General features: G+C 41.8%; 3 protein-coding genes across 4 annotated transcripts in view; 2 read left to right on the top strand and 1 right to left on the bottom strand.

Annotated features, from left to right (window-relative positions):
- LONRF1 (LON peptidase N-terminal domain and ring finger 1) overlaps window positions 1–27,732 on the top strand; it is a 213,769-nt gene that overhangs the window by 7,816 nt on the left and 178,221 nt on the right. Inside the window, exons 5-12 of one of the 2 annotated variants that reach the window (XM_083458195.1) lie at window positions 313–541; window positions 622–718; window positions 1,791–1,905; window positions 3,042–3,163; window positions 4,559–4,717; window positions 4,811–4,973; window positions 6,197–6,349; window positions 7,219–8,490. In XM_083458195.1, the coding sequence (XP_083314321.1) occupies window positions 313–541; window positions 622–718; window positions 1,791–1,905; window positions 3,042–3,163; window positions 4,559–4,717; window positions 4,811–4,973; window positions 6,197–6,349; window positions 7,219–7,377 (1,197 nt within the window). In that variant the 3' untranslated portion in view covers window positions 7,378–8,490. Of the gene's footprint in view, window positions 1–312; window positions 542–621; window positions 719–1,790; window positions 1,906–3,041; window positions 3,164–4,558; window positions 4,759–4,810; window positions 4,974–6,196; window positions 6,350–7,218; window positions 8,491–27,732 lie in introns of those variants that run through there. The other variant, XM_083458196.1, reaches the window with a different exon arrangement.
- On the bottom strand, window positions 10,598–20,260 carry LOC310685633 (multifunctional protein ADE2). Its single transcript, XM_083458393.1, has 9 exons — window positions 20,104–20,260; window positions 18,120–18,317; window positions 15,758–15,936; window positions 14,410–14,589; window positions 14,197–14,310; window positions 12,733–12,816; window positions 12,463–12,643; window positions 12,096–12,254; window positions 10,598–11,204 (listed from the first exon to the last, which is right to left on the bottom strand). The coding sequence occupies exons 1-9, from the start codon at window positions 20,120–20,122 to the stop codon at window positions 11,038–11,040; spliced, it is 1,281 nt and encodes a 426-aa protein (XP_083314519.1). The 5' UTR covers window positions 20,123–20,260; the 3' UTR covers window positions 10,598–11,037.
- Window positions 20,929–27,732, top strand: part of PPAT (phosphoribosyl pyrophosphate amidotransferase) — a gene marked incomplete at its 5' end in the record, with an annotated part of 47,883 nt that continues 41,079 nt past the window's right edge. Inside the window, one exon of the mRNA XM_083458319.1 lies at window positions 20,929–21,239. Coding sequence (XP_083314445.1) covers window positions 20,929–21,239 — 311 coding nt within the window. The remainder of the gene's footprint in view (window positions 21,240–27,732) is intronic.

Raw genomic sequence — 27,732 nt, 5'->3', positions numbered from 1 at the left:
GGTAAGGTTCCATCTAACAATGTGCCTAGTTTCATAAGTGAGAGTGGAAGTAGAATTTTAGAAATACAGAATGACAGCTAATATTCAGCTAGGACCAGATATTATTAGTTCCCTGCAAATCATATTAGTAATGTGAAACATTCTGAAGTAGTCCACAGAAATTTCAAGGTGGCCCTTTGCACTAGGAAATGTGCCTGTTCTGGATAACGAGGGTTTATCCAAAAAAATGTGATTCTGCTGGCAGATATTGTTGCCAATTTATCTGAAATTTGATAAAGATTCCATTCCCCCCACCCATTGTTTTTTTGGTAGGATTTAGAAATGCAAGAGCCTGTTGGAGGAAGCCTGCATCGTGCACAGTCTGCCCATTCTCTCCACTCAACAGAACCAAATGCCAAAGACGATGGATTAAAAAGGGTTTCTTCTGAACCTCTGCTTTCCAGCCAAGATAAAGGTGCTTTATTAAAAAGAAAGTGGTCCCTTTCAGAACAAGATGTTAAAGTTATTGAAGATGGAAGAAATAAACATAAAAAACAAGGAGGTAACTATTTAGTCATTCATATTGATTTCTGATAAATTCAGTATTTCATGCTTTGATAATATCCTGTATTGTTTATTTAGAAACTACAAAAAGGGATGCCACCTTTCCATTCAATCATGGACCAGTTCCAGAGGATTTGATTGATGTTTCAGACTTTGAGTGTTCATTGTGTATGAGGTAATACAGTGGTTTCTTTAATCAACCTTTTTATTACCCATTTGATCATCTTTGTCTTTGATCTCTTCTCCATCTTAGGGCAGCTTTTATGTTAAGATTCTTGCTCTAAAGCTGCTGAAAATTGCTTCTGTGTGCAAATTGCTCCATGCTGTGCAAAGAGAGAAGCACAATGTTTGTGTCTTGCTACATGTGCCAGCCTTTCAGCTCCCAAACTGTGGTCCTTAGACAACCAGTGATGCATGAACTTAATTCAAGTGGTCTGTGGCATGTCTTTGGAAAACCAATAACAAAAGCAATTAAAATAATACTGCATGTAACACAGCACATTACAATTCCTACAACAAGCATTAAAATTAGTAAGTGGTCTGACAAGACAGCAATGTTCCATCAGTCCCATCAGTTAAAATGTTTGGGAACCATTGGTAAACGATAGTATTAATGTGCATTTTTGGCTAGTTCCAGTGAGATCAGGTTGGTACACATGGTGGAAGGCTCACAAATATTTCTCTTTGGCAGTAATGTGTTGTTTCATAGACATCATAAGGGAATGTCTGCAAGAGAGTTAGGGTTTAACCAAATGGCCCCGTAATATTGCCAAAAGTACAGTTTTGGCAACTGCTTGTCAAGCCCTGTCAAGAACATAAGTCTGGTTAACAAAGCATAAACAGTCAAGCCTACAGGTTCTGTGCAATGGGTTTGCATCTGACTGCCCAAGACATGACTCCATGACATTTGCTACATTTATTTGGCACTTTTTTTGCATCTTGGGGGAATGCATGTATGGAACATATTGAAAGCTGCTCTTCAACACTTCTGCCACACAGACATTTCATAGAGGACTGTCTTCTTGGAAGTCTAATGAACATGCATTGTCACTAATGCCAAATGTCTGCTAGGAGGAATAACAGATCAATCTTATTTCTTAATTATTCTAAGCCTACAACAGCCAAGGTGGTTACATGATAAAAGCATCCAAATGGTTTGTTTTGTTCTGACTTGGCTTAATTTACTTGTTTTAATGTTTGTCACTAAAGTGACTGTAGCATGATTAACTTCTTGAATTTTTTTTCAGGCTTTTCTTTCATCCTGTGACAACACCCTGTGGCCATACTTTCTGTAAGAATTGTTTAGAACGATGTTTGGACCATTCTCCTCAGTGTCCTCTCTGTAAAGAAAGCTTAAAAGAGGTAATATTTACCACACACAACATTGCTGTCTTCTAAAACAAGTATTTGTAATACAGAATATATATATATATCATTAAATCAAAACTTGGTGGAAGCTAAGTCTTTAGTCGGATGTATTTCTGGAATGGAAATGGTTTTCAGAAGCTTCTTTTGTTCAAAGTATCATCAGTAGGAATTAGGGCTGCTAAGTTTTGCTCAGTTTATTAGCCATAGAAAGTGAGTGCACGTGGTAGTATATGTGATTTATATTTTTATTTGTAAACTGCCTTAACTATTATTTTATCATAGAAAGGCAACATATAAATGGCAACACTAAAAACCCTGTACACTGATGTCAGTTGCCAGAGAGAGAAAAGCAAACAACAACAATTTTATTTATACCCCACCCATCTGGCTGGGTTTCCCTAGTCACTCTGAATAGTAAAAGCACCCAGCAGAATACTAAAAGCACACTAAAACACTAAACATTATAACTTCCCTAAACTTCCCTTTTCCTATGTCCATCATAGGTAGCTGATTTGAGTGTGATTTAAAAATGTATACCTCACTTTTCTTTATAAAGTTCGCCTTTCCACAATAATGAACACAAGAACAGTCTTGCTTGATCACAGCATGGTTGCCTAACCCAAATGAGTGGCAGCATATGTTCCCAGCAACAGCCAACAATTACATACAGAATAAACTGATGCTGCCTCTCTTCTTAGCCTTCCTGGAGAAATGGCATTGCCTACCTTCCAAGAGAAAAAATGGTCTCTTTTAACTGTCACTTCTGGTTGAGCTAGCTGAAGGGCAGAGCCAGAAAGTGAAACCTGCATTGTGAGGTTTATGCTACAAACAGGTTGTTGCACAGGATGGCTGTACATTGGGCCAAAATTTTGATTGAGGCATAAGTTTTTAATAGATTGAATTGACTAATTATGTTAATTAACCCTAGTAAAAGCTCTGTTGAAAGAAAATTTGAGGAGTTCTAAAGTAAAAACTGTGTTCAAGAGAAACAAAGTGGTCAATGCAGGATTGTTGTATCACCTTGTTTTCTGCTTGATATATAGAAATTGAAGGCTAGTATAAAATAATTTGGATTAGCATCTTTGCAGTAATTAAGCTATAATGACTTAAGATTTTATTTTTACTTCTAGTATTTGGCAAGTAGACAATATAGAATTACACAGCTGCTGGAAGAATTAATAGTAAAGTATTTACCTGCTGAGCTATCAGAGAGAAAAAGAATTAATGATGAAGAAACAGCTGAATACTCCAGGTAAGTTTATAAACTGACTTATTAACAAGTTTAGGAACAAGTACTAAACCTTTTCAGTTGTGCCTGCTTTTGAAAAGCTTTCTTCCCTCAACTATGTTTTTATTTACCTCATATTTTGAAGTGTAGTCTCGGTCTACTTCTAGTAGATGGATTTGTTACTGAATCATCTCACTGAAGAGAGCAAACTGAATAACATGAATTTGGTACAAGCAGGTACACTGACCTGTTTGACGCTTGCAAGTGCAGGTGGTTCTTCCTGCTTTTTCTTGCAACAGTTCCTCTAAAGGAGCTCAACGTCATGTGTTATCCTCACAGCAATGATTCAAAAGAATCATTATAGCCAGGTAGCAGTATCTCAAGCCCAAGCACTACATAATAATGGCATATTTTTTATTTTTAAATACAGATCTGTTCCAATTACGTATAGAGCAAGGACTGGGGGCTTGATTTTAAGAGCAAAATGTATGCATAGAGCAGGGGATGTGAAGTCTCTCCCTGTCCATGCCTTACCTCCTTGTTGCCAGTCCTCTGGTGTCACAGCCAGATTTGCTTCTAGTATTGGATTCTGGCTCAAGGGAGGGGAGGGAACATCTGGTGGGAAGGGTTTAGCACATCCTGCCCACACACGTCTCTTTCTAAATCATATTCTACCTCGTCTTTATACATAGTTGGCATATCACCACATAGATGTTATCAAAAGGCGTTCTTTCCTGTTGATTTTTGCTATTGCTTAGAAACTTGAGGTCATTCTAATCTGTTTTAGGATTTCAACATTTGTATGTTTTAAAGTAGGGTTGTGATTTTTTTTTCTTTATTACTGCTTTATCTTTTGTAAGCCACCTTAAGGTTTTTCACAATCAGTGGTGTCTAAATTTTATATAATAATAATAATAATAATAATAATAATAATAATAATAATATATAGTACTTTGGTTTAGAATTGCAACAAAAACAGATGAGAGAAATTTTTATGCTAATTGAATATCCACATTCCATTTGGATGTCTTAAAAGAACTTGAATTAAATTATTTACATAAGTCTTAACAGTGCTTTTTCTTTGGGGGACAGATACCCCCAAACATTTTGTGAATCTTTGTACTTTTGTCCATTTACTGTATTTATTTTCCCGACTTGAACTATGAAATGATGATTTTCTTGAGTCAAAATGAAAGTACCCTTAAACATTTTTTAGAAAAAAGCACTGAGTCTTAAGCCTTATTTCTCTTCATATTGTATACATCTTCATTCCTACTGATTTCAGGCCTTGTGCTATAGCTTAGCTTTTGTAAGAGGTTAAGGGAGTATATGTACAAAGTACAACCTACTATTTACCTGTATCAAAAGAGAACTGTTCGGGCAATGTAGGTTTTAAAAATATTATTATATATTTTTCAGCTTGACTAAGAATGTTCCAATCTTCGTTTGCACTATGGCCTATCCAACTGTGCCTTGTCCCCTCCATGTATTTGAGCCAAGGTATCGACTGATGATTCGAAGGAGTGTGGAAACAGGGACAAAACAATTTGGGATGTGTATCAGTGACCCTAAAAATGGGTATGTATGTGTTCCACAGTTTTTAAATATATATAGAGAGAGTGTGTGTGTGTGTTTCCGAAGTGGATACTGACACAGTGCCTCTTTTTCTAGCTTTGCAGATTATGGCTGCATGCTGTACATTAGAAACCTTGACTATCTCCCAGATGGACGGTCTGTTGTTGATACAGTTGGATTAAGAAGATTCAGAGTTCTGCAAAGAGGGATGAAGGATGGCTACTACACTGCAGACATTGAGTATCTAGAAGATATAAAGGTATTGGATTTCACATTCACTTATTGCTTAAAACAGGATTTTAATAATGCATTTTCTAAACATATACAGATATACAGATTATAGCCTACTTGTTCAAATGTAAAGCTACTGTGTATATAAAGCATGTGCATTTAGCATCCCCATGTTAATTAGAATGGAAACTTGCAATTTACAACACATGGTAAGAGGTTTTAATTCCACATTTTAGGTGAAGACATGTTTTAGATTAGTGTTGCAAAAATAAAAATAAAAATTAGGGAGCAGATGTCCACTTCTGCTTGAAAAACTTGCTTTTCTGCCGTGTGGTTGATTCTGGCTATGGAGGAATTGTTCTCCTTGCAGCCCAACCAATTTCTGGCTTTAATGTTTAAAGGAACACACATCAAATGAAACAGGTGGTCTTACCATTTGAGTACTTTTGGATACGTGAAGAAAGGGTTATTGTCAAGCTGCCACTTTAAGCATATGTATTGCAGGTTATAGTTTTAGGTTACATTAAATGTGTCTTAAAACACTATTGATCTCATTCATACATAAGAGCTTTCATCTTGAAAGTGCTGTTTAGGTGCAAGCATCCCTTGTACGCATAGAGAGTTGCTTTTGACATTGGAGCTCATGAACTTTCATGAGAACTCTGTGTTTAATCTTACACATGGAACTCTGAATGTGAAAGACCTGGCTTATTTGGACAATCCTCCAGGCTATGGTTTTGAAAAATCACAGGTTCAAATGTTCTCCATTCTTTTCTATGCACAGCTTAATATGTTGTTTTCTGGTCTGTTTGCCATTTTACCCAAACAAACATGCTATGGTTTCATCTTACTCTCTCAAATAGGGTTGCAGACCACTGTTTGAGAGGCATCCTGGAACCATAACTTGTTTAGATGTAATGACTCTCATTTGGATTGATTGATTAAGGCAGTAATTTCTTAAGCCCATACATGAAGGCAGTGGGGAGGGGGAGGCTTGGGCCTAGGAGCTGATACCCCAAAACATGGTTTGAATTATTGACCCAATCTAGTTTTTTGTGTGAGATGCTTTGCTGTTGATGGCAATATTTTTATGAACTACTTCAGCACTGAATTTTTCCCATTCTCTTTAAATATAGACTGAACTCAGACTTACGATTTTTTGCTTTTTTATGCAAATTAGCTATGAAAGTCTTCACATATACAGCTTAATTGTTTTGTTTTGTGACTATACTGCACTTTTTTCATTCATAGGTTGAAGATGAAGGTGAGATGAAGAAACTTGGAGTGCTCCATAATTTTGTATATAGCCAAGCTTGCAGTTGGTTCCAAAGCTTAAGAAACAAATTTCGTAGCCAAATACTTCAGCACTTTGGTCCAATGCCAGAGAGGGAAGGAAACATACAGGTATTCAGACACCATACAGTATCTCTCTAGCAATTATTGGCATGATATGGGTTGCTTTGTTAGTAAAGGAAGCAGTAGAAAGATTGGTAGAGTAACTGATGTGGCGGTGGTAATCATTAGGGGGAAAAATGGACAGCAGCTAAAAGAGAGAGAAGCCAAGATGGTGCCAATTAATATTTATTCAAAGAACTGCAAAAAGCCCAGTGTGTATTTTAAATATGTGGTTGTGTCGGACAACGAAACCAGGTTTTTAAAAAGCCAGTTCTTGAACTCCTTCCTCTAGAATATTATTCTATTTACACTTAAGGAATAAATCTTTCTCAACACTATTTTGAGGATGTTCACTTTTTGTGGCAATGGGCAACACATCTGACAAAGCTGCATGTCCCTAGTGGGATGGACAAGTGCTGTTGTCACAGTGGCTTTCAGCACAGGCAGACTGAAGCTTTGCATTGCCGAGCGGCTTTGAGATGTCCAAGACATTTCAACTAAAACATCTGATGGATAGTGTCAACCTGTCTATACCGTAATGGTAGTGAAATTTACAGCAGGGATACACTTGCCATCTTGATCTTGTGCTGTAAGACACAGCTGCCTTAGGGCAAACACTTTCAATCACCGACATAGAAGACAATATTTAAAACTTCAGATCGAGATTACTGCTGAAAGTTGTTTTGTGTAAGCTAGCTAATAAAACCACCTCATTTTACGTTATCAGGAAATCTTGAATTCCTAGGACCTGGTGGTTGATAATGGCAATGGAAAATGAAACAATGTATTTTGATCTCTAGAACCTGTTCATTTCACATCTGTGTTGTAAGCCATTTGTTACAATTAGTACATTCTAATTTTTTGTTCCTTATTTTTAGGAAATGGCTAATGGACCCGCATGGTGTTGGTGGCTTCTAGCTGTCCTGCCTGTGGACCCTAGATACCAGCTTTCTGTGCTGTCTATGAGATCTTTGAGAGAGCGACTAATAAAAATTCAAGATATATTGATGTATTTCTCTAGAAACCAGTCCAAATGACTATCCCGATCTAACTGAAACAATACCCTATTCTCGCTGTAACTACAGCTGGAGTTCTTGCAGCATTTGCACTTTTAGTACTGGTCTGAGAACTGTATCAGAACTGCTTTCTTTCTTCCTTTATTAATCAGTTCTTCACATGGGTCCCCCTCAACTTGAAGGGCACCACTAAAATTGCACACAGAAAAATTAAATCCGGAAAAAACTATGGGAAAATTCTACTTTATTTGCACTATATACAAGTGAGAATGTATCATCCTATGGTGTATTTCCACTGATTAGTTAAGAAGCATTGGAAAGTGCAAGATTTAAAAATGTCCAAGTTTACAATATTAAGGATGCATTCAAAATCTTGCAAATCAGAACTTGCCTCTGATACAGCACCCTGTTGCTATTTGCACAAAGTATTTAAAACGTAGTATTGAATGTTGCTATAAAAAACTTGTTTTGTGAGTGTCTTAACTATAAATATGGCACAAGTTAACTTTCTTGCATACTTTCAGAATAAAAATGATTGTATGAATTTGGAGCCATGTTAAAGAACAATTGAAATATAGGTTGGTCAAGAAGTTATTGAAACTGTGAAGACATTACCTATAACTGTGCATTGTGAAAGACTGGACTAGATACAGATGACTACTAGATGACTCTTTGGAGTGGTTGCTTTGAGCACTAGTCTTTCCAATACATAACAAAAATTTGATTTAATGCACTAAGCATACAACAGTGATTCCTAAACTTCTCTGACAAATGAGCAGATTTGAAAATACTATCAGTGACTGCTTCTCTTTGCTCCATGAGTCAGCTGCAGCTCACTCACCATACCCTTCTAGGCAACTCATGAAAGTTTGGGAACTACTGAAGCATTGCTACAAAAGTTAAGGGTCTAACTAGTTTTTGAAAGTTCAAAAACATTTGGTGCAAATAGGACTTCCATGCCTTATTCATATCGCTATTACACAGCAATGCAAAGGTTAGCATTCTGCTTGCCAATAGGTACTTTTGTAGTTTTCAGTTTGTGACTGTCTGACTTGTATGTGAAATCATTTTGTAAAACTCTTGCTTTTGCTAATATTTAATTTTCAATAAACCTAAAACTTATATTTTTTTTAACTTACAACTATTATTTTTTTCTGTCTCTGTTGGGCTTTTTATATAGCACCTCTGCCCTAAAGGATAGTTATCAGAAACCTGAATTGTTATATATGGATCACAGTAGTGTCCGATCCCTACAGCTTGGGTATGTTCTCTTATTGGCTCAACATACAAAAAAATATTTGGGGTGGGAATGGAACAGTCTTTGGATTCTGTTGTTAGTACTTCATAATCATTAAGGACCTCTTCCTGTATAAGCTCATATCACTGTTTTGAGGCATATATTTGATGAATAAATACACTCCTGAAATATTAAGGCCACATCCATACATAGCTTTGCTGCACTCTGGGAGTCTTGGAACCATGTGAGTGCCATTAAGAGGACACACTTGATGTTGATGGAATGATCTCTTGGGAATAATCTCAGGAAATGCATGTCTCTGAAAGTGCAATGGGATAGATTGGCGTCAACTTTTCTGGATAATCTGCAGTGAGCAGGTTCTAAGAACAATTGCAGTTCTTGATACAACCCAATTTGGCATCATACCTACTGTTGCAGGCAGAGATCAAAAGATAAATTTGGGCTTATTCCAGCAAGCTGAGTCACGATGTCACGCCTCTGATTATTGTTGGAAGACCTCGGAGACAGGTACCTGGATCAGATTTTTTCTAGTTCATATCTCCTGCAGTTATTTTGTATCCTTGCTAAGTAGAATGAGATTATTTTATCCTTTCACCAGTCCTAATGGGTAAAGTCCTTTATGATGGAGGAGTGTATGCTCAATTTTAGAGTGCTATGATGTTGCTCTTAATGGAGTCTTTTGCTACTGAATGAGTTATCCCCCAAGTGCAGCCACCCAAGCCTTTAAAAGCATGTTTTAAAGTTTAAGGGCCCTGGATATACGATTCTGTTGAGGCTGAGATTAAAAACAAGGCAGCCCTTATGTTTGAGCAGACCAAACCAGTCAGTAGTGAACCCTGCCTCCAGGTGGGCCTATTATGTCTGCACTGTTCCCATGGACTTCAGTGACTTCAAAGTCCCTCCATCACCCTACTGGGGACAGGAAATGTCTTAGGTTTTGTTACAGGAAGAGGATGCTACCGTGAGACCTAAGATAATGAATCCAGTGAATTTAGAAGCTTCTCTGCTGTTCCTGCTCCTTTGCCCAAGCAAATTCCTCCTCCTGCTCCTGCACCAATAGTCTCTGCAGCTTGCTCCCATTGTTCTGTTTCAAATCAAGGGAGGCCCTATTGGGTTCTATTTCCCCTGAGCTGTTGCAGGCTGCATCACAGCCACTTCGGGTGTTGTCAGCTCAGTCTTCTTTACCTATGGCCTCCCCATCTCCCGAGTACCTCTCAGCTTGTGCACAGGGACAAGGATGGTTCAGGGGTGTCGAACATAAGGGGGTTCACAGTATAAGCTGCAAGCAATCTTCCTCACCCTTCAGACTTTGTTAGCTTATTTGCCAAGTCTTGGTCCCTACAGTCAGTAGGACAGCAAAGGCACATCTGAACATCTCCTTGTTTAACCAAAGGCCCATCTCTTTCCCTCAGAAGCCCAATATACAGAAGCGTATATTTTCTAAGCTAAGCATAGCCAAACTGGTGCATTCCAGATGTTGTGAACTGCAGCTACCATCCCTGATAAGTAGTCAGGGTGGCAGAAGCTTATGGGAGCTCTTATTGAAAACATCCGCAGGGTTCAAAATTGGCTACCCTTGTTCTTCTAAGCACTCTTTTCCAAGGAAGTCATTGCTAGGTGGACAGTCTATTCATAACCCTCTAGCAACAGGCAGATTCAAGAGAGATTTGAGAGAGGTGTGATACTGAACAGCTGACAACTGTTTTCCTACTTGATTTACACTACAGTGGTACCTGGATGCGAACGGGATCTGTTCCAGAGCCCCATTCGCAACCTGAGCAGAACGAAACCCACAAATGCACGGGTTGCGATTTGCCGCTTCTGCGCATGATGTCATTTTGAGCGCATGTGCAAGCGGCAAAACCCGGAAGTAACCCATTCTGTTACTTCCCGGTTGCCGCGGAACGCAACTTGAAAAGATTTCACCTGAAGCGTCTTTAACCCGAGGTATGACTGTACTGTAAGATAAAAAAAATACCACACTAGTGAAAGCTTCTTTTATTCCTATTTGGTAAACACTTTCCCTCCGAATACAGATTTCACAATACTATCTTGACATAATGGCTAGCCTTTCTTTCCTCTGCCACATTGTTGAACAGGTTCTTAATTAGAATCTTGGTTAAGACAGTTGCTGTTATTGCTAGCTGTTCAATAGAAACTTTGAGAATTAACATTCTGTTCAGGATTACAAATCAATACAGGTAACTAGCTCTGTTTAATAAGCTATTGAGATGGATCGGTAAAAACTACTCCATAATACTGGTAGCATTTGTGAAGTTCTACAGCTTTCAGAAAGCCAAAGATTAACCGTATGTGCTTGGAACCTGCAGGCTCATCTGGTTATGATAGAACTGGTGAGTTCTTGAGTTAAGAACGGTATGCCATATTCTGATAGCTGGCAGAACACAGAACGAAGAAGCGGTTTATAAATTGCATTCTCTCATCTTTTTGTCAGCCTGCTTGAGCGAGATCCATGTATTCAACATACTTGAGCGCAACTTGGCCCACACAAAGTGGTTATTCAACCCAAATATCTGAGCAGCAAACTGGGCAGCACCTTCGGGTGAAAGAATTGTGGAACAGCCAAGACCTGTTTAAAAATAAAAAGGAAAGTGACAGCCTTTGTTTTGATTTTACAGCTGTATATCTGTATATGACTGCAGGCAAATGCAGTTACCATACTTAAGCTAAAACCCTGAATTTTTCAGTTATAACCAAACCTCAGAAAAGTGGGTTTGGGAGGAAGAGATTTCAAACCACTAGAGGGCAGTAGGACACTACTCAAACTTGTCCTGGTCCAATTCTAAAACTGCTCTGAAGAGCCATTATGTATAATTTTAACTTAAGTCAAGTTTTGAGTTGTACAGTGCATCTAGTCTAATGCAGATCTGAAGACTCTGAAAGTCCCGCTTTTCTGTTTGTCAAGGATGTTTGGAGTCCTGATAGCTCTAGATATTTTTTAAATGTGCCAGAAATATGCTTAACTGCTCAGACTAGGTATGGTTTTCAAGAAATGCACTGGGACTCTCTCTTGCTGTCCTGCTCCCCCCCCCCCTTCCACTATTCAACATAAGTCGTAAACTACACAGAATTAATCAGATATGCCTTATTAGCATGATTGGAAAAGACTGAGCAGAATATACACAACAATGGCTAAAACTCTAAAATCTACAGTTGGGCAATACCTTTTATTAGGCCCATTAAAAGGCCATAGATTGCTCAATTAGCCACAGGCCATGGAGAAGGAGGTAGTTTTTGCCTGGTGCCTAAAGATACAGGCGAGCCTCCCTGGAGAGAGCATTCGAAAAATAGGGAGCCACCCTAGAAAATGCACATTAACTTTGAAGTAAGCCCCGATTAAGTGACAAATGTGTCTGGAGTGAGCAGCTTTGATCAAATCACGGGCAATGGCATGCTTTGACCTTGAAATATGTACTGGCTCTTTGCAAACAGCAATTTGTTTCAAAGCCAGGTAACTTACCACTGGGCAACCTCAGAGATGACCATATATCCTGAGCACCCCAGTCGGCCGAGAGTGGAGGACAGTTTATAACAGGATATGCTGTGTTTCCAGACATCACGGGTCCCAGACCATTGCTTCTTCCAGCTACTGCTACAAACACTGTAGGAATTCCATCACCTAATAATTGACACAAAAATAAATACTATGCATGCCTTCCTTTACCCTTTTTCCAGGAAAACTGTTTTGTTACAGGAATAAAAATAATTTTATAGTCAAGAGATCCACTTAAATCAGTGCATTTAAGTAACTTAAGTCCATTGATCTCAATGCGTCTAAGCTAAGTAACAATGACTATCACTCTAGGTTTAAACAAAACCAGTTTTACCTTCATATTCAGCTTTGATCCTAAGTGTCTCATCTGGTCCCTTGTGAGCAGAGGTCACTCGTAATTCACAAGGAATGCCAAAGTTCCCACAAGCCTTTTTTATTTTTTCGCAGTGGGCAAGATCTGAAGTGGATCCCATTAGCACAACCACTCTGCCTTGGCTCTGTGGTTTCAACAAAAGCTAGCAGAAAGGAAAGTCAAAGGACAATTTTAAGGACTTGCATGAGAGGCAAAGAGAATTATCTGTCTCATGCAGGCTAGCGCCAATACCTCCACTCTTTCAGCTACCCACTCGAAGTTTCTCTTCACCATCTGCAGTGCTTCAGGAGTCACTTCTTTGAGATCGCGGTAAGACTAAAAGAAACAGCAAACAAAATACATTCCACTGGTTACAGCATCTGACTATGAAGGCAAGCCAAGTTGAGTCTTAATTCAATTGAGGTGCTAATAAACAAACCAGTTTCACATAATCGCACTAATGTCTTTTATTTATCATTGATAAATTCGAATTAACAACAACATCAAATGAATTCCATACATTTAAAAATTATTTTCACATTTATTGCACTATAAAAAAATCAGTTACTCACATGGGATTGATAATACCATTATTTTATTAGTTACATGAGGGTTATTTGGATTTTTTTTTATAACCAATTTTGAAAATTACATTTGAATGTGCGGAATTCATGGCATTATGATTATTTTAAGCTATACTCCCATAATCAGCAGCCAATCCTGCACACTCCCACAGGTTGGGTCATTTTGTGCGAAGGTAAGAAGAGTTGAAATTCAAAACCTCAGTGGATTTAAAAATATGAAATTTACGGCATGTAATGCCTTAAGAGAAGAATAACAGTTTTAAAAGACGGTGCCAAAACACAAAAAGCCAGCTTGCTGTTATGACACCAAGCAGAGGATATTCAGTCATTGTGAGAATAGAGCTTCATGGTGCCTTCTCTTCCAAAAGTATTTAAAGGGAGAAAGGAGAGTGAAGTGTCTAGTGCAGAGTTTCAGTGGCACAGCTCTGCCCCACGGAGGAGGCTATGTACATTCTGGCCCCATGCTGAGTACATAGCACTCTCTTTACAATGTGCCATACAGGTCAAAGCATAAGAAGGTCCCTTCACTATAGAGTGGTACCACGGTTCTCAAACAACTTGGAACCCAAACACTGAAAACCCAGAAGTTAAGTGTTCTTTTGAGAACTCTTTTTGGAAGCTGAACGTGCTCCATAACAGTGTTACGCTTCCGATTTGAGTGCCACGCTTCCGTTTTGAGTGTTATGCTGAGGTCTGTCTGTTTTTGCTATTTATTTTGAGTTTTTGCGGCTCTTTTTGTTTTGTGACTGTGTGGAACCCAGTTCAGCTGCTGATTGATTGTGTGACTGCAGTACATTGTTTATTGCTTTCATTTTATGGATCAATGGTCTCGTTAGATAGTAAAATTCACGTTAAATTGCTGTTTTAAGGGTTGTTTTTAAAAGTCTGGAACGGATTAATTCGTTTTGCATTTCTATGGGAAAGTGCACCTTGGTTTTGGAACGCTTTGGTTTTGGAACAGACTTCCAGAATGGATTGGGAACCAAGGTACCACTGTACTTAGGGCAATCCAGGCTATGAAGCTGCAAGCACAGAGTTTCTGCAGCAGTAGGGAAAGAGCAAAAGATAGCTCAGAATACTGGCTTAATAGTAAAAGTAACAAAAAACAAACAATCCATAAGCATAGAATTACCTGCTTGTCTTTCTGCTGTTTTCTGTCTCCAGATGGCCACAATCTCCAAGAATCATTATCAATGACATCAGCAAGAACAATCTCTTTTGTAGCTACATTCACACCAAACTCGACCTAATAATATCCCAAAGGAATAAGGGGAAAAACTGAAGTTAGCTAATTTATTGTTGCTTTCAAATTGACACACGCTTTTAAAAGATCACTTCATTATACCTTCATGTCCACTAAAGTACAGTTCAGGGGCTGCCATGCTTTTTCAAGTATTTCAAAAATGGCTCGAGTAGACTGGGCCATAATGTCAACTTCAGTCTGTCCAATTTCAAGGCCCGCAAACTTGAACTTAACTTCAATGAGTTGCTCTTCAGACCACTGTGGATCATTGGCTGCATCATCCTGGTAAACAAACAGTGCATTTTATTTAGAACAGCTTCACATTTCCACCAGGCACCCAGTTCAAAAAGCACACCATCATTTTGGGGGAAAGAACTGGAAATTTCTGGAATGTGTTATTGACTCAAATGCATAGTTTTTAACTTGATGCATCAACAAGTTTATTTTGAACAAATCCTTAATCTGTCAATACCTAACAATTAAAAGCCACCATCAAAATAATCATTCTGACTCTTGACAGCAGTACAGACGCATCTATCATTCATATTTATTCATTATCTTGCTCTTCCTCTCAAAAGAAGTATGTTTCTGTGGGAGATTTATAATGGGAACTTTAGTTTTACCACAGTGGTTCCCAATTAGCTAAGTACTGTAGCCACCCTGTTTTTCAAAAGCCAAGCCATGGATCCACTACTTTTGAAAAAGATATCTCTGTGTTAGTTTTTGTTATGTGGATGGTGCCACCATGCAAAACCGGACCATGCATATTTCATGAGAGTCACATGAGCATCCCTCCTCCCCCCCAAAACTCCAGGATGTCCCAGTCAACAGGTATGTGCCACGGATCCCCTGGGTGGGCTACGCGGATCCCTGAGGTCCACGCAGTGCCAGATTTATGTATAAGCTAAACAAACCATAGCTTAGGGACCCCCCAAAAAATTAAAGGGGGAAAAAATGGATGTACATTTCCAAAATATAAGATAAAAAATAAAACCTACATACAGCAACAGTGTTTTGAGTTGTGTAGGCTCCTATGATGTAAGTAATGGGCTCTGCCTACTAGCCTGCTCCCTAAAATATCACTGGTTTGCTCATTTCTATATATAGGGTGCCTACATTATGCATAGACTGATTGCATGGCAACATGTGCAATTGGCTTTAGATACCTATTAGATCCATACATTACCATATAGCATATATTCAACACAAAAAACAGTGACAATTTGTTGTTGACAAAGGGCAGCTGGACATATAAAGGGCCCCATTACCTTCAGTAGCTTAGGGCCTCATCAAACCTAAATCCGGCCCTGCACGGACCACCAATTTTACCATATCACGGTTTTAACATATTACTGAAGTGGAATGACTTCAGTCGTTCCCAAAGGTCTATCAGCTGGTGTCTGGTATCCCATGACCACCATTACAGCCAAGCCATATCTACATTACCCACCTTATAAAACATCTCAATCTTAGGTGGGTTAAAGCGGTAGCCTTCCTCGACGCCAGGGTTTCTCTTCAGGAAAGAACCTGTAGCAATTCTTCTGCAAACCCATTCAATTGGAATCATTTCACAGTGAGCAGCAATGAATGCCGTGTCGCTGTGTTTCCTCACAAAAGCAGTTTTAATTCCTGAAAAAAGGAATTAAACAACACATTAGTCCTATGACTGAAACACGCTTCTAAATCCAAGAGTGGTGGTGGGAGAAAACATAATCTATACGCCTATAACACAGAAAAGACATTTCAAGAGTTTGGCACAGCAATCTCGACCTGCACAAAATTGGCAGGCGAAGCATACAGAAATAAGCAATGTTAGGAGACAAATACTATAGATATAAGAAGCAAATAGCAGTTGGGGGAGACACAACTTGGAGCGGGGGGGGGAAAGTTTCTTCTCCCCCTTTAATCTTTGTAATGTCTGGAGTACAGTTATGGATGGTTCGAAGCTAAGGAAGTTTAATACAGCAACTTAGAAGCCCATCCCATTGTGTCAATGAGCTTTACTTTCACAGGCATAGGATTTCAGTCTCAGCATTCCATGCAAGTTAATACAAGATGTTTGGCAACCACTATGGCTCTCTGAACTCAAACCTGTCAGTTGCTGTCAAGGACCAGGTAGCAGGAGAATATTATGAATCTTTGAGAAGGTGCAGGTAGTATAGTAAATAAAGCTTTAGAGCCAGTACAGTGGTACCTCAGGTTACATACGCTTCAGGTTACAGACTCCGCCAACCCAGAAATAGTACCTTGGGTTAAGAACTTTGCTTCAGGATGAGAACAGAAATCGTGCTCCAGTGGCGCGGCAGCAGCGGGAGGCCCCCATTAGCTAAAGTGGTGCTTCAGGTTAAGAACAGTTTCAGGTTAAGAACAGACCTCCGGAACGAATTAAATACTTAACCCGAGGTACCACTGTATCAGTTGGTGGAAACTGGGGGAGGGGAGAAAACTCATGTCCTCCTTGCGAGTTTTCCACAGGCATCTGGTTGGCCATTGTGAGAACAGAATGCAAGACTAGATGGACCATTGGCTGGTTCACCCAACTCTTATTAGGTTTTTATACCCTTTGAGGAAGAGTGGGGGGAAAGGTTAAATGACGTAGTTTACACAGAAATCTCTTCCCAAAAGGAACACCATCACATATTCTGGGAGCGCAGCATTTAGTTCAGCTTGGGAATCTGCAGCACTAAACTGGAAGAGATACAGACGTTCTTGCCTCCAAAAAGGTAGGCAATGTTTAAACCAGCAAAGTTTCAATGGTTCAGGGGGGTTCACTTTGAAGCAGGAGAAAGGGCTCTAATCGAGTTAATTTTTAAACCAAATAGCTTACTCAATACAGCCATTTCCTCACAGCACACTGGCCTGAAGCAAGTTTGAAAAGCTCACTCTAATATAATGATGCAAGTTTTATTAGAACTTTTGAATAACCTATAGTTTGCAAGAGCTATTCTTTGTCCTACAGACTTTGATGCACAAAGGTTGTAATACCAGGCTACTGGCCACGACTGCAATCATGGCCCAAATTCTTCAGAATAATCCACACACACTCAGATAAGGCATAAGGAGAGTCATAACAATCACATATGCCACAGAAATTTGCTTGTGCAATGGGATCTTCAGTTTCTTTTCTCGCTCCTAAAATCTGCCCCAGAGCCTCCATCAACCCTTCAGATATGGGGGGGGGGAGGATACACCAGGTGGTGGGAGAAGCCTCGCTGTGCTAGTGGATATTCATTTCGTCTCACCTGAAGTGTAGTAGCTGGGGAGTCCCTGGTCCAACTCTCACCTCAAGCCACAAACTCACTAGGTAGCTTTAAAATACTTCTATGGCTTTTGTAAGACTTAATGTATGTGAAGTAGTTTGAACACTCAAAATGTAGTATGAATGTATTTTGGGTTACATCCGTTTTGAACAGACAATGCGGAATGCTTTAAACAGCTTAAAATTCATTTGGTCATAAATAAGGTGCAAATACATGCTAAAGCCTACTGCCTGAGCAAGGCCTTTAAATGTCATCAGTGGAACTGGAGAACACAGGCATTCCATGTAACCTATGTGTAAGGAATGAGTAGCTTTATCATTTTTACATGGGCGATTTCCCCCAGAAACGTTGGTGTTGCAATCTTGAGAATGCATCCCATGTGGTCAAAATAGTACTTAACACATACTAGATTCCATATTACCAGGTGGACAGTGTATTCATAAGTTGCAAAGGGATGTAACCTCATAGTGACTGGTTATGGTTTTATTGCTTTAAACTGTTTTGCCAGTAAGTGGTTTCCCCCAATGCAGCTCCGTAATTCTCACCACCTACCAGCCTCCTGGAGCAACTGAAACACACAGCTTGTTGTTGTATTTGAGATTGCGGCCTTCCCTTCCATGAGATCCCTTCTAGCTGCATTTCCGGCTGTTATCTGGTCTTTTGATTGAAGCAGAACACATCCCGGGAGATTTGGCAATTCATAGACTTCTTTTGTTTTCCCCTCATTTATTTTTTTGCCAAGTTTAAGTTCTGGAGGGGATAGAAAAATACAATATAAATCGTTAGGTTCTGAAAGCAGCTTTGCAATACAATTAGGAAACCTAGCAACTTACAACCCTTCATCTTGGAACCCTATTGTATGTTTTTCCCCCCCAGAAGTAATTTGCACTTTATTCAATGGATCTTACTGTGAGGTAAACCTCAGTCCCTCCACAAAAGCAGATGCAAATCGGGTGGCAAGGATCCCAGTTCAACTAATATGTATGCAACTTTCACGGTAAGGCTAGCTGCATTCACATTTTCAGATACACAGTATTCAAAACGATAAAAGAGACAAATATTAGAGACTATGAAAACTTCCCTGGAGCAAGACCTTGACAGAACTTGCTTATAACCATACAACCGAACATCAGATGCAATTCTGAAGATGGTCCAGAAACTGCAATTAGTTCAAAATATGCCTGCAAGGGTGTTAGCTGCTCCTGGGTATTAACAGCCATATTGTACATGTGGTTTGCAAACTACACTGGTTCCCAGTTTATTTCCAGACTCGCTTCTGGAAACAAAGTTAGATATTGAGTAGGCCCTTTAGATTTTCCTGCCGTCTGACATACAGAGGATGGCTGCAGAGGAAAGGGCCTACTTGCTGATAAAACCCTCATTATGAACTGCTCTCCCTGGGGGGCCTACTCTGATGTCATTTCAGCACCAGGGGCCTTTTATATTACCAGGTTTTTAATCTTTTTTTTTAAAAAAAATCATTTTTACATTGCTTTTTTTCTTACTGTTTGTTTCTATTCCTGATGCCTGCTTTTTTACTATTAACGTTAGCTTTACTCCAGTTTTAACTTTTTGTCCACACTGGGAACCTTCAGAAGGATGCGGTATAAATCCCTTAAACCAGGCACCCCCAAACTCAGCCCTCCAGATGTTTTTGGCCTACAACTCCCATGATCCCTAGCTAGAAGGACTACTGGTCAGGGATGATGAGAATTGTAGTCTCAAAACATCTGGAGGGCCAAGGTTGAGGAAGCCTGCCTTAAACCAAATTATATTGTACAAGTGAAACTTCATTCTTCATGTGTCTATCCTTATGTAGTTCATTAAAACTTGGCTGGCTGGAACTCAGGGCATGAGCGCGCCACACTGCAACGTTTTGTTGCAGGTCCCAAGAGACAGACACTCAAATTCCAGTAATATCTCTGAAAACGCCCAAGGGCATTTTAACCTGCACCTCCTGCACAGAAAGCATGCAGAGGATCGCATTTATCAAAATAACTTGCATGCACTCCTTGTTTGATAGCAAATTTCAACTGCTTGCCCAGCACACACAGACTGTGAACACAATCGAGGCATGTGAAATCAACACAATTGCAAGTGTTGCTTCTTATACAAAGGAACTGCGGGGTGGGGGGAGCACTGGATTATTCACCTTAGTCGTCAGTAGAGCTTTTGACAAAAAGATAAGCGCAACTGAAGTGAAATCTGACTAAGCAACATAAAACTTTTGAAACTCCTCTTTCTCGAGCAGTAGATCTGTACAGTGCCCGCAGAAGAATCTCAGGAGAAAATGTCCTCCATGCAACAGGAATCTGCCTATAGGTATAACGCACATTAAGGCTGTGTAACAGTTTCCTCCTGAAAGAAACTTTTGAAACAAAGCCCGGGGAGTACCGAAGACACGATTTCCCTGCAATCCACTGGGGAGGTGGGATACTATTATACTACGCGGGCAGGACCCTGGCGACGGGCGACTGCTGGACGCTGCTGCCGCAGCCAGCTCTTTCCCTCCGGCAGCGCGGGCGAAGCGACTCACCTGTGCGTATGGGAGGCATCGCAGAGACCGCCTGGAGAGACGCCTAGAAGAGAACAAAACCAAGTTAGCAGCGCGCGAGGACAAGCGCAGAGCGAGAGGGAAGCGACTGGAAAAAGAAGCGCGTTCGGAGTCCGGAGGCACTTTTGGGGCTGCGTACGAAGGGGGGGGGGGGACAGCGGAAGGGGGCGGCCAAGAGGGGCGGGGCGCGGTTGCAGAAACCCGCCAATGCTTCCACCTCATTGGGAAAGGGAAGGGGTTGGGCCACCTAAAACTCTCCGCCGGGGCCACATCCTGCCTTCCAGCCCCCTTTCCTCCACCCACGGAGGGAGGGATGTTTTTAACACCACCACCCCTCCTCACAACCCTTTGGTAGAGTTTTCTCCAATCTGAGGCGAGCGCCCGCCGACGCCCCCTTCCCCCGCGCGAAAACCGAAGTCTCCTCCCCACCCCTTTATTCCCTCAAACCCCGTTTCCAAAAAAAGGGGGGGGGCCTTCCGTCGCGCGCAAAGCCCAGCTCCCTCCGCCCTTCGCGGTCTCTTCAGCACTTCAGCCACCCACTTACACTCTCGGAGCCACTGGGCAAAACTCGCCCTCAGAAGCGCGCGCGCGCAGAGAGAGCGAGAAACAGGGAAACAAAGTTAACTTGGGAGAGAGAAAGAGCGAGCGGGAGCTAGCTTGTGTCCAAAGGCAGATACAAAGTAGCCCCCTCTCCCCGCCCCGAAGGCGACCTCTCTTGCTCTGCTCCTCTGGGGTGGGGGGAACCAACTCCACCACGCGGGAGCGCGGAGCAGCCCCGAGGCGGGGAATTTCGCCCCTTCGTAATGTATGCATGTAAATGAGGCGGGCGCGAGGGGTGGGCGCGGAGAGGAACTCGCGCCTCTGAGGCCGCCGCCTCCTTCTCCTCCTCCTCCGCCCCCCCCCCTCAAACCCAGGCGGCGGCGGCAGGAGGCAGCAGCGGCAATAACAGAAGCAGCTGCGCTGACAACAACACGTGTTCGCTCGGGCACCATGGAATTCGAGGAGCTGGGGATTCGGGAGGAGTGCGGCGTGTTCGGGTGCATCGCCTCCGGCCTGTGGCCCACGGAGCTGGACGTGCCCCATGTGATCACGCTGGGGCTAGTGGGGCTGCAGCACAGGTAGGGTACATGGCGGGGGTGGGGGGTGGGCAGGCGGTTTGGGGAAGCGGGGGGAGGGTGGGTTGCTTGGAAGGCCTGGGCGCAGTTGTGGGGGCTCGATGCACCCGTTAGGGCAAGCTCCCTACAAAGGCAGCTGTTGCATGCAACCGCACGCTAGTTCTGTATGCAACTGCTGGGGAGAAAGTGCATTTAAACCGGTGGGAACTGGATTGGGTTTTTGGGTTGTGGATTCCTAGGATCGGGCTGCGCCGAGAGGCAGTAAAGAAGCGCAAAGCCGTGTCCCACCTCCGTGCACGCGTGTGCTGAGTGGAATTGATTTCCTGGGTTTTGCCTTTGTAAATGTATGCAGGATCGCATCCTACGGCCCTCGCTTTTTGCTGCAGTTCCCTACATTAAAGTCCGGTAGTTGCAGGTAAGTTTAAAACTGCAGCGGTATGCAAAACCAGGGCCGGCATCAAACTTGCACAGCATCCAGATCCTAATTATTGTCATACTCAGAACCGTGTGAACTTCCATTATATCCTGCCACAAACTCTATTGTTTCGCCTAAGCACTTGGAACAGCTTAATTTCCTGCTTGGCTAATGCATGCTAGAGCACAAGCACTTTTGTTTATCTCATGATGTTTTTACATATATAGATGCAGGGCAGGAACTATGCAGAATGCATCATTGTGGCTGTGAACACATCATGCATTTAAAGCCCATTGCCTCCCCCAAACAGGCCTGGAAACTCAGATTTACCCCCCTGGCAGAGCTACAGTCTCCAGCACCCTTAACAAGCCACAGTCCGCAAGATTCTCAGAGCTACAAATCCTGGAGTAATTTAATAATCAACCCCTCTTCTGAGGGAACTCTGGAAATTGTAGCTCTGTGAGGGGGGGGGGTCTCTTAGCAACTCTTAGCTTCCTTAATAAACTACAGGTCCTAGAATTCTTGGGGAGGGGAGAACCATGACTGTTTATAAAGTGGTATCGAATTTTAAATGCAGGGTGTGACTGTATCCCAATTGCTGCTCATGGGAAATTAGAGGGGTGCGAAGAGAGAGAAGTAAAACTGTAGCAACAGTAGCTCCAACTCTTCCATCAAGAAGTACCCATTTAATTAGGCACTGCACTTCCAATGCGCTGACCATATCTGACAATGGCGTGTAAGGTTCTGAGCACCTGAACACTGCAATCTTATGCACATTTGCTGGGAAGTAAATCCTAGGAAAGTCAGCGGGACTTGACTTTTGAGTAAATGTACATAGGACTGCGCTGCACATCTCTGCTTGGGGCTTGCTTTGTCATCAAAATACTCGCTAAACATTGGCTTGTCTCATCTAGCCAAATATGACCAAACACCCTGAAAATAATAATGGCACACACCACAGTGGTAAAAATAGAACAATATAATAGTTCATTTTGTGTATGCACTAATTTTACCCTAAAACCGGAGGTGAGCTGCATCCCTCATTTGATAGGCCCTACCCCTACAAAAGAGGGACGTGAGTGGCGCTGTGGTCTAAACCACAGAGCCTAGGGCTTGCCGATCGGAAGGTAGGCAGTTCAAAACCCCACAAAGGAGTGAGCTTCCATTGCTGGGTCCCTGCTCCTGCCCACCTAGCAGTTCAAAAGCACATCAAGTGCAAGTAGATAAATAGGTACCACTGCGGCGGGAAGGTAAACAGTGTTTCCGCGCACTGCTCTGGTTCGCCAGAAGCGGCTTGGTCATGCTGGCCACATGACCCAGAAGCTGTCTGCGGACAAATGCCGGCTCCCTCGGCCTATAGAGCAAGATGAGCATGCAACCCCAGAGTCATCCACAACTGGACCTAACGGACAGGGGTACCTTTACCTTTATCCCTACATATAGCTCACACTTCCATAGCTGCCTGACCTTTCCCCCTCTCTACTGACTTGTCAGTCCTTAATATCTCTTCATACTTGTGCATGGACCATTTAATGTGCCGTGGCACCCTGGGCTGCCTTGAATGATAGGTGCCATGGGCAACATTGGCCTCTGTCCCTCTTCCCTTCCTTCTCTAATGCCCTCTTGCATCTCTGCCTCCCCAAGGCTTGCACAGCTGTTTATTGCAGCAGACCTAGCTATAAGCTCTGCAGGTGAATAGTGCCTCTGGGAGGCACCTTTCTTTGGGGCGAGGGGGGGGCAGCTCAGAGACCATGGGCAGCAGCAGTAGCTGCCTGGAAGACTCCCAAGGAGAAGAGAGGAGGCCATAAGAAAGGGTGTTTGAAAAAGGGTGAGAGCCTGCCAGCTCTGCAGGCAAGGGGTGACATAACAGGGGTGCTGCAGAAAGAATGTAGTTGGTTAAGGGAGCCGTGGACTCAAAAAGGTCGAAAACCTCTGTAGCAGAGTGTATGTCAACTTGACAGAGTAATGTATCCTTGGATGCATTCACACATTATGCCAAATCATAGATTAGTACCACTTGCACAAGAAACAACACTAGCTTGGTTTGTGTGACGCAGTAAGCCACGCTTTAGTTCAGTAAGAGCACGTGGACTCCTAGAGAGAAGCTCTCACACACTTTGCTCCACAGTCCTCTTTGCTGCTGTCTTGCACTAGGTCAAGGTTTAGTTTAGCATGCACACCATCCAAACAGGGACTCGTGGTTAAGCTCTGTTCCCCAACCACAAACTGGTTAGCGTTAGCCATGGTTCAGGAAAACAAAATAGTTTCAAACAGTGGTTAATGGTCCTGGCTTGTTTCAGTTTCCTAAACCATAAATTACCTTGGCCGTAGTTCTTGGCTTGAACATTATGGTCTGGTTTAAATTATCGTTCCATGGTTTTTAAAGCCAAGAACAAGTGTTGAAGCAGACAGCCCATCCCCTTACTTTAGCACTTCATCTATGGTTTGCATTAAGCCAGAGTTCCCTATTAGCCCAACCTGGGAAATTCTGACAGCATCAATAAACAGTCCAGGAATACAAACCAGGATGGTGATGCAAGTCCGAAGCAAAGCACCAAAGAGGTGCAGAAGGGGCTTATCGTTTTAGTGGGGCTTGCCCTTGGCCCCCAATGCTCATTCCAGGCTTCACAAGCAAGAAGAGGCATCTGGGGGAGTGCATGAGCCCAAGGCTTGTGCTCGTAACACTAAACTATGGCTTAGTATTACATATGAATAATCAGGCCAATACATTTGCATAGTTTTAGACATCGAGACATTTCGGTTTTGGCAACAGTGATGTATTCACATGAATCGGCACTAACAATCTGAGCTGTAAAAAGAGTATACAGGAGGTAGGCACCCCACACTCCTGTTTTTCACCTCCCTGCTGATGGTTGGTTCTCACTTCCAGTGAGACAAGAACAGAGAAAAGAGCCTAGAGTGGTGGGTTGAGTTACGGTGAAACAGGATGGGACGGCTCTTGCATGGTACTTTTACTGTCCAAGACCCATCACTACCTGCTTGCTTCATATGTGACTTGAGCAGAGAAATGAAAGGCGATGGCCCCTTTGCATCTAGCTTGGCCCTTTTGAATGAAATCAGGGTGCAATTTGGAGAAAGACTTCTTAAAATCATGCTGCAAATTACCTGTTGTATATGTTGCTGTTTCACACAAAATGGCATTGGTTCTGCCATAAATCATATGATTAGACTGAAGATAGAGAAATGGGGAAGGGGGGGGGGGAGTTTGAAGGCATCTGATTTGAGAAAGGCACATTAAAAATAATGCTTGCTTAAGTGTCCAGAAACTTTTCCATACAAGATGGCATAGGTTTCAGTCTCATGAAGTGAGTGAATAGGCCTTTCAGCCAACAACAGTGTCTTGATTAGGGAATCCTTCCTAAAAATAATACGATACTTGAGGTTAGGTATGTTAGGACACATTCCCACAATAATTAGTGTTGACTTCACCATGTACCTTATAATGGGAACAGAAGCTTTTCGGGGGGGGGCATCTTAAAGGTGTTTTCTTTTTGGGTAAGCCCTTCTGAAGTTTTGTGTTCAGGCCAATTTCTACAAAAAATGTCACAGGTCTCAACCATGTACAGGCAATAACCGATTTATGTGCATCCAATTGATGTGCATCCAATGACTGTGTATGCACACATCATGGTCGATCTGGAAGTGGCCAGAAAAATAGGTGGGGCAGGTTTATGCACAGTCCACCATTGTGCATGGTGACCCAGAACGCAACTCCCATGCAAACAGGGAGTTGCCTGTACATAAGGATGCAACTCAACATACTTGAGGAGTTCTTGGCTGTACCCTAAAGCCTATATACTACTAACATCCTTTATAGGACTCATGCTTCATGTGTTCATATACAAAAGCTGTCTGTTTCAATGCCTGAAACATACATACTTCATCTGCTATGCAAAACCACCGCAAGCTGTTGATCTATCAAATCTAGCCTTTTTGTTACTTGCAAACACGAGATAGGGTTGGTGAGTTATAAAACCTGTTACAAAACTAGGCTGTCCAACAAAGAAAGAAGACAGCAATATTATGAATCTCTTGATCCAGTCACTTAATCCATGTTAATTAATAAAAGTTGGGCGGGGGTGGAGACGTCATGTGAGTCCTTGACCCAGGCTGTTCTGCAACATGCCTTTTGGAACAAGCTTTGGGTTTGTTAATTTTTTCCCAACAGACGCTCCATTTTGAGAAATACTTTGGCAAGAATGGGATGTCCACAGACTATGGGAGTTTCTGAACACATTCCACTTACTCCCAATCAGAACATTTGCGAGGCTGCCTCCCAATCTGAACATCTGGCAGGCAGCATGCATGGTAACATTTTAATGGAACAGCCATGAGATTCGTTACAAGGAAAAAAGGAGGGAAGCGGTGCCCTCACAGTTTGCATTAACCACTGTTGCAAAATATAAATAATTCTCAGAGAGGTTTTTTTGTTCTTTATGCTTTGGCCCTTTTTGCCTTCTGTCGTTGCAGAGTATATAAAGAGTTACTTCATTTCAAAAGATAAGATTTCTCGTGCTTTCAGAAAATGTGCTTTATCAGTTCATTTCTGGAGAATATGAATCCTCCCCTGACCTCGCCTACATAACTTTTCAGGTCCTTGGAGAAACGGCTACAATTTTTTCCTCTGGCCTGATTTTTAGAGGGTCGTTTTTGAGATTAAGGGTGGTGTCCAGGATTTACCGTATTTTTCGCTCTATAAGATGCACCGGACCACAAGACGCACCTAGATTTTGGAGGAGGAAAACGAGAGAAAAAATATTCTGAATCTCAGAAGCCAGAACAGCAAGAGGGATCACTGCGCAGAGAAAGCAGCAATCCCTCATGCTGTTCTGGCTTCTGGGATAGCTGCACAGCCTGCATTCGCTCCATAAGATGCACACACACTTCCCCTTACTTTTTAGGAGGGGAAAAGCGAGTCTTAGAGAGCAAAAAATATGGTCAGTCCCAAGCACTGCAACATTTCCTTGTGGGGGAGTCGCTCCACCCCTTTGATCATTTGGGTTGTCCTTTTCTGAACCTTTGTCAACTCTACAATATCTGTTTTGAAGTGAGGAAACCAGAACTGTACAGAGTATTCCAAAAGCAGTCACACCATAGATTTGTATAAAGGCATGATATCAGCAGTTTTCAATTACTTTCCTAATTATCCCTAACATGGAATTTGCCTTTTTCAAAGCTGCAGCACATTGGGTTGACATCTTCATAGAGCTGTCCCCTATGACCCCAAGGTCTAATTCCTGGTCAGTTCAGACCCCCATGAGCACATATGTGAAATAAAAGATTGCCTCAATGTGCATCACTTTAAACTTGCTTCCCTTGAATTGCGTTTTCGGTTTTACCACCTACAGAAGACTGTAGTCTGAGACCTTTGAATTACTGTAGAATGGGAAATTTTACTAAAGGATGAAGTCTCATACCATATAATGGAAAGTGGGACGCTGGAAACAAATTTAGACGTGCATGGGCTTCTGACAAACTAAAGTATTTGAAATTTTAGGAATGCAAAGCACAGAGCAGTTTTGTTGTGATAGCCTGTGTAATTAACAGCAAAACCAACAGTTCACTGGCAGCTTAAAGACTACAAAACTATTGTGGCACGAGTGACTGTGAAGTTGAACTGGCTTTGTCAAATGTGCTTTTTTTGTGTGTGTTTTCTGATCCATGAAAGGTTCTGCCAGGATTCCGTGTTAATTCCTTATTTAAACAACAGACTAGCACAATTTACTACTCTGGGGGGGGTGGACTACAGGAGAAAGCAGGGATTTCTTCATTTTTATGAATTTTCTATGCAATTAAGTTTGTTAATCTGGCCAATAATTTCACTGTTTATCTGGCAGCAGGTGTGTGTGTGTGTGTGTGTGTGTGTGTGTGTGTGTGTGTTTGATTTTGGATCATGGGCTACTAGCTTTTCATTGCTGTCAACCAAGAGTCGCTTTACTTCTAAGCATCTTTTACCAGCTGTGCAAAAGCTGGGTCTGTTCCTGGATCAAGAGAACTTGACCACAGCAGTTCAAGCATTGGTGACTTAAAGATTTGATCAATGCAATGCACCCTATGTGG

Source organism: Podarcis tiliguerta, assembly GCF_965153285.1.
Source record: "Podarcis tiliguerta genome assembly, chromosome: 9".
In the NCBI taxonomy this organism is placed as follows: domain Eukaryota; kingdom Metazoa; phylum Chordata; class Lepidosauria; order Squamata; family Lacertidae; genus Podarcis; species Podarcis tiliguerta.
Note: the sequence above shows the minus strand (reverse complement) of the source record. Positions and strands in the feature narration are given on the sequence as shown.

What these genes read in the sequence shown, in the direction of transcription:
- LOC310685633 (XM_083458393.1), bottom strand. An exon ending in TCAGTTGCTCCAGGAGGCTG is followed by an intron (nt 15,937 to 18,119) that starts GTAGGTGGTGAG and finishes TCCTTTTTTCAG; the next exon opens with GAATTAAAACTGCTTTTGTG. An exon ending in AGATTGAGATGTTTTATAAG is followed by an intron (nt 14,590 to 15,757) that starts GTGGGTAATGTA and finishes TTTGTTTACCAG; the next exon opens with GATGATGCAGCCAATGATCC.